General features: G+C 31.1%; 2 protein-coding genes across 2 annotated transcripts; one reads left to right on the top strand and one right to left on the bottom strand.

Moving 5' to 3' along the window:
* The first annotated feature begins 4,261 nt into the window (after positions 1-4,261).
* On the top strand, positions 4,262-9,152 carry LOC118071195 (uncharacterized). Its single transcript, XM_035090212.1, has 5 exons — positions 4,262-4,558; positions 5,700-7,557; positions 7,648-8,034; positions 8,119-8,498; positions 8,584-9,152. Exons 1-5 carry the CDS (start codon positions 4,262-4,264, stop codon positions 8,932-8,934), a joined length of 3,273 nt encoding a protein of 1,090 aa, XP_034946103.1. The 3' UTR covers positions 8,935-9,152.
* Positions 9,153-9,253: 101 nt separating this feature from the next.
* Positions 9,254-11,312, bottom strand: LOC118071196 (protein HGH1 homolog). The gene is made up of 6 exons (XM_035090214.1): positions 10,740-11,312; positions 10,411-10,651; positions 10,081-10,317; positions 9,728-10,012; positions 9,500-9,661; positions 9,254-9,413 (listed from the first exon to the last, which is right to left on the bottom strand). The coding sequence occupies exons 1-6, from the start codon at positions 10,822-10,824 to the stop codon at positions 9,311-9,313; spliced, it is 1,113 nt and encodes a 370-aa protein (XP_034946105.1). The 5' UTR covers positions 10,825-11,312; the 3' UTR covers positions 9,254-9,310.
* Positions 11,313-11,368: the final 56 nt, after the last annotated feature.

The raw sequence follows: 11,368 nt of genomic DNA, 5'->3' as shown, positions 1-11,368 counted from the left end.
TTTAAATATGAATAAAACCATTTTTTTTTCTACCACAAACTAAACACTAAAAGCTTGAATTACAGTTACAGGCTAACGTCATAAAAATTTTTTTCATATACAGTTATCAGTTAGGCTACTAACAATTAGGTCAGCCGGTTGAAACACTTTTAATGAAAAGCTCCTTTACTTCTACTTACCATCTTGACTGCTTTGAATGATCAATTATCACGATGAAATTAAACGTTGGTGAAAATTAAAATTGCTAACGGTGCTTTAATGCCTCAACGCTAAAAAAATGGTAAAGTTGTTGCTAATATAATCACATAAAACTGGTAATTTTGCAATAATATTTATCTTATATAAATAATAGTCATAAACCGTATTATAGTAATCTTCAAGAAAATGATCTAGTGATGAAATACATGACGCAAATGTTGTGTAGTATTAATTATAGAGATCTGAAGAGGTGTTAATCGAATCTATCTTATTTCCTGCACATAATTTGTCCACATATTTTTTCCATTAGCAATCTAATTACACTTGCGTTTTATCGTACTTAGATGTTTTTATTTTTAAATCATTCTGGATTGACGCGCTGCTGACTTTCACAATTGTTCCAGCTATTTTTGTGCCATCTTCTTTACTATCTCAAGTGACAATCGCACTTGATAGTAAGTTCCTTTTCGAACGAAGCAGACTGTGTAATTATACAGTACTAATCTTCCAATAGATAAATCCTGGAGTCTTGAAAAAAAATTATAAAAAATATAATAACTACACAAATTATTAAGGTTTTTTGGATCATTACAGAAGCTGTAATAGTCATAATAATAATCTTTATTCATCGAAACTTACAAGTTTTTTTGGGCATCGAAACTTACAAGTTCCATACAGCCGTGTACAGAAGTAATTTAATAAAAACTACAAACATAAATGAGTAAGTTACAAATTAAATGTTAATATTTGAATCTTTTAGATGTCATAATTATATCACTCACAATACAGTCGGATAAATCGAAAGGTACTAAATTAGAAAAAAGTAAATTTATTTATCATTCGTTGTTAATTTCAGATGAAAATAAAAAACTGACTCATTATCTTTTTGGACCAGTTTTTATAAGTTGATAATTACAATTGTGTATGATTTATGTGACTTATTAATTACTATTTAATTAAAAAAGTAGTTGGTGTTTAGAATATATTATTATCTTGGAAATTAATCATCAATCAAAATTAATCATTAATGATAAAAGATAAAAGTTATCTAGAGAATACATTAAGATATGTTTCAAGCGATCAAGAACCCTTTTAACATTTGAATAAAAATGTTAAGGACATCAATTGAATCATTTACAATTATTTTCCGTGACGGCACGGATTACGACCGTAACGGACTTTCGTAATTTACGAGGCATCGATATTACGTTTCGCATATTTCATGGTCGTTTAAACATACGTGCTATTATGCGTTGATAACTGAATTTTGCACCTTCTTTCATTTCTACCATCTACCAGTTTTATTCTTCTCAATAATCCTTTGACCAACTACGTAAAGTCATTTAGATAAACAAATATTAGCCAAAAAAATTTTGTTTTGTCTAAATTCAACAGAGAACCGTTGAAGATCTTCTGAATAGAAAAGAACAGTTCCTTCAAAGGTGACGCATAACAGATGCTATATGACTATGGACTATCCAGAGTCCAATGCACTACACTTTACCAGAGGACTCATAGGTGGAATTAAAATTTTTCTTCTTTTCAACGGTCCAAAGCTATTGAACTGTGTAGTTTGTACTGATACCGTTGGATTCATGATACTCTACAAGTGCTTATTACAAACACTTAAAAACTTTTATTACATCTCATTGAGAAAAAATTTTAATGGATATAGCAGATGATGATGTGAATAATTTGAAATAAATCAAAGATTATAAAGGAATTCGCAAGAATTTTCATAAAATTTGAATAAATATTCAATGCTCTAATTACCTTTCTTTGTAGTGATTTAATAAAAAGGTAGCATCCTTGAGTATATCTTTTTTTCACTCTTATTAGCTTAATCAGCCTTTGTGACTAATATTTACTTATATTTACTTATTTATTTATGTCGAGGTATGGAGTTTGCAATATTTAAATAAACTGAGGTAATTGAATGAATTTTATTGGTTGATTTTTATCAATGCAAATATTATAAACTGTGACTGAAAAACACTATCGCCTATTGGAAATAAAGTTAAAGAGCAAAATGAAATCATAATGCTGACATAAATAAATAATTTATCAAAATGACGAGAACAAAAAATAACTTCTTTCGATAATTCAAGCGTTACGTCTGCTCAACCATTTCTTCCGCATTCTCCGGAATTTCACCCTTTCTGTTTTTCAACATGTTAAAAAAAAACAATTCTAAAAACACTCAAAATGATTATTGGTCTGTCATGAACCAAATATAAAAGGAGAAAACGAAGAAAACATCAGATATAAGTCGTGAACATCACGCATGGTTAGAATAACAGGACTCTCATGTAGGCACGAGTGTGGCTCGGTGAGTCTTGAAGACGATCTGGGTGTACCGTTACAGAAGTTGAGCTCTCTTGAACACCAACAGAAGTAGTTGCATCTCCTCCATGAACCCACAACGTTCTACCTCGACGTTTCCCGTCATCTTAAGCTAGGGGAGTCGCCTCTTTACGTTTAATACTTCGATGTTGTTTCACTGTTCTGTTACAATCTAGTGTACGCAATGACGTCTTTGCGATTCAAACATACTTGCGGGCAACTGTAGTAGTGTTGACAATATATTATTTGTGATACTTTCGATCTAATTTTTATATTTATATCACTAAATCATTGATTGACTCTTTTTTTACCATATTAAGTGCTAATTTTAGTTCTTGTGACTTTTAGTCGCTCCAATTCCGATTGCGAGCAAAATGCGTACCAGTTGGTCTGATTAAGGTGAATTTAATACTGAAATAATCTTCTTTATGACTATTAAAATATCTGTAAAATATAAAAACATATATTGATGAGAATGGCAAGTGATTCTGTACCGATCAACGAATGGAGTAAGGATTAACATGATCCAAAAATTTAATGAATACTTTGGTGAGTTAAGATAAAATAAATGTTGATATTATCGTTACTAAAGATAACTAAATGAAATAATTACAATATGATCTTTATGTATTCGACACAAGTGACCTTCGTAAATATCTTTAGTCAAAAAGTTCTCTGAAAGTAGGACGACAACTTTCTTTATATTTGGTTTTTAATCTACATATTCGATTCCAAAACTACTGATGCGTTTGAGAAGTCTGCAAAACTCATAAGATTGCATTAATTTTGGAAAACGACCTTCAAAACATGTTTTTAAAAGAACGAATCAAAATTATAGACGACCTCATTTTTTTCATTTTTGCTTTTTCTAAAGCAACGCAATCGTTTAACGAAATAATTATCTGATTAAATACATGCTCGAGATTTAACAATTGTTATACATGTAAAAAGTAATCATTGAAATACTTGAATCAATTTTTTCTGTCAATTAAATTTCAATCTTCTTGACTTCAATTAACGATGTACTTGATGAGTTTTTAAAATGATTTTTTTCAAATAGAAACTTTAAAATCTGCTTCACTTGCGTTATACAATATTCATGTCTTTCTATAAAATCGAGAAAGCTTAACTATTTTTATGATGATAAATTGAGAAAAAAAACATTAACGCATGTACGTTTGCCAACAAGTGAAATAGAGAAATTTGTACCAATTTTTATGCTTCGTCTTCCAACAGCGATTCCAAGATACATACGATGATTTATAAAAATGATAAGACATTCTTACATCTAAAGTTATTTTATCATATATAAGCTAATACAAGATACAGACTACGGAATTTTCTATTTATTTACAAAACGAAATTGATCAAAAAATATCTTGACAAACGTTTCCACTTACAGTAGTTGTAAATGAATTTCTCTGATGCATATGATAAACATAACAGCAATAGAGAATGTGATATAAAGAATAGAAGCATTCACGCATAATTTTTACATGCAACATTACCAAGTTATTGAAAAACACAAAATTAACAATAATTATATTTCATGTTTCTTTCAGAATCCAGGCTAATCATAAGCTCGACAATGTCTCAGGGCGAATCGAAATATTTTCAAGGCTTGTTTTATAATTTTCTACACTATCTAATTTAGCAAAGCTACAATTGACACCAGGAAGCAACTAACACTGGCAATTGATATACTAAGAATTATCAGGTAATGGTAGCAAAAATGTCCTGTTACGAAGGAGGTTTTCGTCTAAATGACGCAGCATCTGAGTGTTCAATGAAGAGTAAAGCAAGGATTGACTCATTATTTGAGGATACCAAATCAGTCTGCAGCTCTACTTATGGAGATTATTATAGTACTGTATGTAGGCAATCAACTACGGGTGATGTTACTTTAGATGAACAAAACAGAGCTAATAATGCAGTTCAAGCAAGAATCGAAGCTATGTTTGCATCTGTGGAAGCAGAAGCTGGTAGTAAGGGTGAATGCGCAGCTGCTATATTACCTGTAAGTTCCTTAATTAATGCTTGTATCAAGTGTTTTTATCACATAAATAATTATATAAAGTTTACCCTTAACTAGAGAATAATTGATCGTTTTAGGCTTATTAACTTTCTAATTGTATAGTTTAAAAATGGCATTATTTTATGGGAAGTAAGTTTTTTGATTAGAGGATTATATAAATGAAGATTCTAATTCTAATTATGATACCAAAAAAACTTGATTAATTATTATTAGATAGAAACAGTAGTCTTAATTTAGCTTTCGTTATGCTAAAACATTATTTTTTAATGCAAATTTTTTAATCAATTGATTAAACGCATTCGAGTACTGATAAGAATATTATAAATGCTCCATTAAAATCACTTAAGCTTTTATTTCCTTCTTTCTCTTAAAGTTGATGAGAACAATTCTTTTCATTATAATTTCACTCACTGTACATCGATTTTCACTTATGGTAATAGCTATCAGACCTTTCCCCTTTGTACGAAATTTAGACCCAGTGACAATGCTATTTTTATGATAAATATTTTCTAAAATAAAAGTAATTCTTCGAATCATTGTCGATCATTTTTTTTATTACTTGGATGAATAACTTCATGTAATATAAGCTTTTCTCTTCAAGTATATTCATTAGAATATGATAATTATTGTGAATCATTTCAGATTTTCTTTACGCTTTTACAATTATCTTTAATATTGAAACAGTGAAACGATCTAAAAACAATTTCTCGAAAAATTATTTGCAAAAAACACATTTTATTTTGCAAGACAAATAAAGAAAGTGAATACTTTCTTTAAATTTACTTCTACATTGTTCACTCCTTTTAAATATTCTTTTTCAATCCCGTCGCATCACTTTCATTCGTTACCTACGAGCTGCGAAGTATAACAATCATCAGATAATTCGTGATACCTAATAAGAAAAATCAACATGGAAATGAGTAAACTTGAATCTCATGAATATTTTTTTTTACAAATATCAAACTATTTTCATAAATATTTAGTTTATCCATAATTTACGATTATTAAAATTCGTTAAATATTCACCCAATACTTGAAAATCATTTTTCACTGGACTTCTAAAATAATTATTATCTCAGAATAATTTATTTACAATTAAATATACATAAATATTTTTTTTTAGGTGAAATACATGGGAGCTGCACCAGTTGGTGGTCGGATAGCAAGTGTACGTGGTCTTCAAGAACCTCTACGTCAATTACTTGAATGTATGAACAGTCCTGTGTCAGCTGAGTTAGAGATTTCTCGTCGTGGTTTGACGTTTCGAACATCAGAATTAATAGAGAAAACCAATCCTTTTCGACGAATAGCAGTATGGAGTGCATTAAAATTACGTTGTAGAGTTTCAACGTCAGAAAATGCTTCTGATGAATTTCACCATGCTTTCATACCTTTAATTGGTGAAGAGCAGACGCCTAGGAGTGATGAAAAACATGCGGACTTGTATAGGACAATGCGAGGTCTTTCTACAGATGTTAGTTGTTATCCACCAGTTTTTGCAGTGGTTATGAGACGGCCTGGAGCAGCGAGAGTTCTTGAGTGTCATGCGTTTGCGTGTAAAACTGAAGAGGATGCTATAGCAGCTGCAGCTACACTCTATCGAGCTCTATTAGCTGATTTAGAATCCAACCGCAGACGTCCAAGGCAAAGTAATGGTTTGGGATGTGTCAGTCTTGCTTCTGTTGCTTCGAGTGTTGTTGATTATACTTCCGTCATCAGTAAGAATACTTACAACAATCTTCCACCAAAGTCAGTTTTACCTCATCCAATTAGACCACCTCGAGTTAAGAAAAACTCTACGTCTGGCTCTACAACTGATGGTGGATCGTCTAGATCAGTAAATGTTAAAGTACCGAGGAAAAAAAGAATATCTGAAATCATGCCTGAAGACGTCGTTGAAGCGAGGAAAAGGCAAAATCAATTAAAAGAATCAAAAACAATTCTAAAGGAAATTACCGATAATTCAACAATTCCAGTTACTCAAGAAAGAAATAAAGAAAGTAAAGAAAAAAATTCTATTAACAAAAATGAAGATATCAATAATTATCGAAACAAACTACATTCTGTTAATGAAACAAAAGATGGAGAAAAGATTAATGATGAAAATAAATTATCAAAAAAAAATAACTTGTATGAATTAGAAAAAAATTATTCTTTTATTGAAAAGAATGGAATTATTATTGGTGAAGTAGTTAATGCTCCGGAGGTTCAGTTATATGAAGAGAATCAAGACTTTCATAGTATTAATGAAAATTGTCGAAGAAATGGAAATTATGCCAGTCAACTTGGAGCACTTTATAGATCAAATCAAGATATATCTTTACTTCATAAAGTTGAAGATAATTCAAAGTATTGTAAAATTCCTGCTCGTGATAGGAGGCCTAGAAATAATCGAAATAAAAATAAATCATATGAAGATCATTTTAGAGATGCAAATAAAATTTATAGTCTTGATCAAGATGATACTGAAAATTATGAAAAAACAAGAAATTTTCTAGCTGATAATGTATCGTCAAATCGTGGTAATAGTTCCTGTACAGCTAATAGAAGAAATAGTATAAATAGAAATATGAGACATCGTGAAAATTGTTGTGCATCCCAAAGAGTTTCTAGAATAGATGAATTTTCAAGAAGACAACAAAATTCTTCTGGTATTAATATTACAGCAGATCATGGTTGTCAAAAGATTAGAAAAAGGGATCGTGCTGGAAGTGAACCTCCATTGAGTAGAACGGAAAACGCAACAAGAACGAGTCAGGATATTAAACTGAAACGTTCTTTAAGTGATCTAGAAGTAGAACGCGGTGATTTGATGACAAGAGTGGAGTTACCTAGACGAGGAAGCTTTCTCAAACCAGGCAGTACTAGATTGCCTAATAATATTCATGGTGGAACACCGTTAGGATTTACAGAGTTATTTGATGAATTTAGAAACCAAGAAGGCCTAACTAGTGTTGACGATATTCTTGATGTTATTATCGGTAGGTCAAGAGATTACTGGAAAAATGTTTTTCTTTGAAAGTTAAAAAAAAAAAAGTAAAAACGGATTCTAGATTATTTTTTTCTTTTAGATCCCGAAGGCATGTCATTCAATGAATTAAAACCTCTATATAAGGAATTTTTACTGAAACTTGCTTCAACATTAACACAAGATGAATTGTATCAACGTTCAGCAAATATTATGAAAAGAAGGAGATGTCCTCAGCGAATGAGATCAACGAGAAAAGCTAATCTACTTGGACGGGCTATTAAAAGATCAGTGTCAAAATTAAAATCTGGACCAACTGAATTTACGTCGGTAATTTTTCCAGCTAAAAAATTTAATGAAAGCTTAGATAGCAGTTCATCGTGTGATATGCGAAATAGTCGCAACAGAGTTTTAGCTAGCAGGTTAAGCAGAAGAAAATCATCTTGGAAAAGACCTAAAGGATTAGCTACATCTGAAGATAGCGATACATGTAAATTTTTATTATATTACCAACTGATTTGAAACAATGATTCCAATAATAAATATATAATTTTGTATTTTCATTTTCTTTAAGGCAAACGGTTAACTAGAAATGCTGGAGCAAACAGAAGTAGTAGTGGTTACGTGAGTTGCAGTGAATGTAGTTATGATTCTGAATCTTGTACTTGTACTTCTGCCGATAAATGTTACTGTTCTTTACCACGGAAAACATTGGAACAGCTGACTAGTAACAATATTATTGTATGTAACTGCGATACAGATAGTTGTTCTGAAAGCAATAAATGCTATTGTTCACGACGTCCCACGTCCCAACCAACAATTTTAGAGCAATTGCGTCAAAGAGGAATTATTCCATCTGAAGGCAGTCTTAGTACAGAAGGTAGTCCTGATAGAATACGAGGATCAAGAAATAGCAAAAGTCATTCATCTTCACAGAGCTTAGAATTTTATAAGGTAATGCTACTAAATTAATGAAATTTGCTCTTAATTATACTAATATTTAATTTGTATATCCATTCTTTTTTTGTTACAATTATAGATGCGCCCATCTCCAGCAAGAAGTAGTTCAGATAATTTAGCATTGGATTATGATTTATTTAATCCAGGAAAAAAATCACAACATTCGAAAAATGAAAAAATATTAGTAGTAAGTGCAAGAGATCCTCATGGTCGTTTAGTTTACGTTGGTGGAGCCGAAAGGAATAAAAAATCTAATTATATTGGAGCAGCTAGACCTACAGCTCATCATGAAGCTCTCTCAATTAAGAAAAGTGCTGAAATTGCAGCTGTATTTGGATCAGAGTCAGCAAGAAGCTGCAAAAGGACCAGTAGTATTTCAAGCATGAGAAGTTCAGTCAGTTTAGAAGCTGGCTTAGGATATTTACCATAGAGAATAACTTGCTTTATTAGATTAGAAATAATCAGTTATATAATGTTCATAATATTTAAGACTGTTATAGAATCTTTTACATGGTTAAAGTGTTGCCATGTCAATCATGCCTTTTTTCAGCATTATACGATAGGCTGTTAGTACTTTAGGTAAGAATTAACTTTAGAGAACGTAAACTACTTTTCAGTATATCTACTTTCTTTCAATCAAATTTTTCATACGGGTCAGTGCAATTACTTACAGATATTCTGAGAAATTGTACCAAATGTTCTTTTTTTTGTATTTGAGTAATAACATTTTTATTGTACAATTCATTGCATTTTTTTAAATTTATAAAAAATATTGTATAATATCACAGTTTTATGGAATATTTTTTTCAACTTTTAAAATATTCTTCATCTATTTCATTGAACTTTTCAGAATAATCCGTAGGAACCTCCAAGAGTTTTAAATTATCTACACCTATTTCTTCCTCAGTTCTAAAAATAATTAAATCAATTTATTAATAGTCTAAATGCTCAATTACCCAAAAGAGGTTAACCAAACTAGATACATAATCAAATACCTAATTAAAATGTTTATAACATTTTCAAGTGCTAAAAGCGCAGCTTTATCTTCTTCCCGTTTATGATATTCTCGAAGTATCACGTAAGCATTTTTATTTCTCAAAATGTTACGTGCCTCCTTCGTAGCACATAATTGACAGAGAGCTTCTAAAAGCATAATTCTGGAAAATTCATTATTTTAATTCAAAATTTCATAAATATTTAATACTACTAATGCATTTTCATACCGAATATCTGGGTCAGGTTCTCGTTGTTTAGTTTCTGGTAAATATTGCAAATCAAGAGGCAATTTTTCATTATCTTCATCATCAAATTCTTCTGGACCAGCCAGTGGTAGTAATAAATACGGTAGTATGTCAACTTCAGAGCTCAAAAGCCAATTATGATTATCAATATCAAAGCAGCAATTTTTGAGAGTTCCTATAACACCACCCCTCCTGACAAGACTTTCTTTGTACTCTACGAAAGGAAGGAGCTTGTGAATAATAGGTTGATTTCGATCTGTTAGACGTCTAAAAAAATTTCATTCTACTTTATAAGATATTATCAAAATGCATGTCATATATTGTACTCCACTCACTTTCGTACAATTGCTGATTGACTAAGATTGCTTAACACGGGACCAAGATAATCAAGCTTTGCACCTTTAGTATTGTATTTATCTGCATAAGCAAAAGCATAAACAATTTGATCCCATTTACAATTGACTTTTTCTGTTAGAGCTACTATTCTGTCCACCAAAATAGATGGTCGAGTCATGTTTGATAGAACCATACAACATGGATCTGCGAGTGAGCAGTCTTTATCCAAAATGAAGCTAAAAATACGAAGTAAATATATAAATATATGTAAGCAACATTTATAGAATAAAAAAAGATCATCTTTCTACAAATTAGTAGCAATTACTCACCGAAAACAAACATAAATAAGATTGTCAGTAGGTTGATCGGTACCGACTACTTTAGAAGTTTCTGATATAAGTAATAAAGCGTTCGCACCAGCTTCATCACTAGAGATATTTATTAAAGCCAATACAGCATCTTTAGCAACTGCTAATCTCTTGGAATCAACTTGGCAAAGTAAAATAAGTTGTTTTAAAATTTCTGGACAGCTCAATAGCAATTCCCTACTTTTCTCATCATCAGTAAGACCTAAGCATGAATATATTTATAACATAATTTTAACGAAAACTGTAAGGAACTGTATTTTTTGGAGTCACCATTAACCAAGTCACATTACCAAGAATACTTTGAACAGCAATAGATTGGAGATCCAATCGGCTGTCGAAGTTCAAATATTTATTTATTTCTTCCAGTGACTCCATGATAAAAAATTAATTAATGGTAAATGATAGAAATTATTATTAATTTCTCTGTAACACTTGGAACCACATAACAAGCATGTGCTTGTTAGAAATCCAGGTGCCTTGAAACGCTTTATTACTGATGATTCCGCGTGTAACGACTTTCCACCAATCACAGCGAGTTTTTCCCGTTATAACATCCGGAATATGACGCTAGCGATAGGTTAGGTTAAGAATCAGGAACGTGACTATACACAAAGGCCCCCAACGGTCGAGTCCATTTTTCCCAATAGGGACGGCACGCACTCTCACTTTGATTTATCCATAAAGACTATAATTTCTCAATAATTCTAAATTATTTTGTTGAATTAATAATTTTATGTTGAACAAAGTGACACACAAGACTTGTAAACTAATTTATGATGAAAATAAAACAATTTGAAGAAAGATGTTTTGTGTATAAATTGTGAGTGACGTTGATTGTAGTGAACTGGACGACCACATGATGATGCTTACCTCCCCAAAACTGAATTTGGCCTCGCCCCCGTTCGCGGTCGACCCAACA

Source organism: Chelonus insularis, unplaced genomic scaffold (genome assembly GCF_013357705.1).
Source record: "Chelonus insularis isolate UGA/USDA-ARS -01 unplaced genomic scaffold, ASM1335770v1 contig_75_pilon, whole genome shotgun sequence".
NCBI lineage: Eukaryota > Metazoa > Arthropoda > Insecta > Hymenoptera > Braconidae > Chelonus > Chelonus insularis.
This window is presented reverse-complemented; position numbering and strand designations above follow the sequence as displayed.

Excerpts from the sequence above, each read along its gene's own strand:
- LOC118071196 (XM_035090214.1), bottom strand. The coding sequence starts at position 10,824 with ATGGAGTCACTGGAAGAAATAAATAAATATTTGAACTTCGACAGCCGA. Across the intron at positions 10,652-10,739 it reads TGCTGTTCAAAGTATTCTTG|GTCTTACTGATGATGAGAAA; the intron begins GTAATGTGACTT and ends ATTCATGCTTAG. Across the intron at positions 9,414-9,499 it reads GTTATAAACATTTTAATTAG|AACTGAGGAAGAAATAGGTG; the intron begins GTATTTGATTAT and ends AATTATTTTTAG.
- LOC118071195 (XM_035090212.1), top strand. The coding sequence starts at position 4,262 with ATGGTAGCAAAAATGTCCTGTTACGAAGGAGGTTTTCGTCTAAATGAC. Across the intron at positions 4,559-5,699 it reads GCGCAGCTGCTATATTACCT|GTGAAATACATGGGAGCTGC; the intron begins GTAAGTTCCTTA and ends ATTTTTTTTTAG. Across the intron at positions 8,499-8,583 it reads AGAGCTTAGAATTTTATAAG|ATGCGCCCATCTCCAGCAAG; the intron begins GTAATGCTACTA and ends TTACAATTATAG.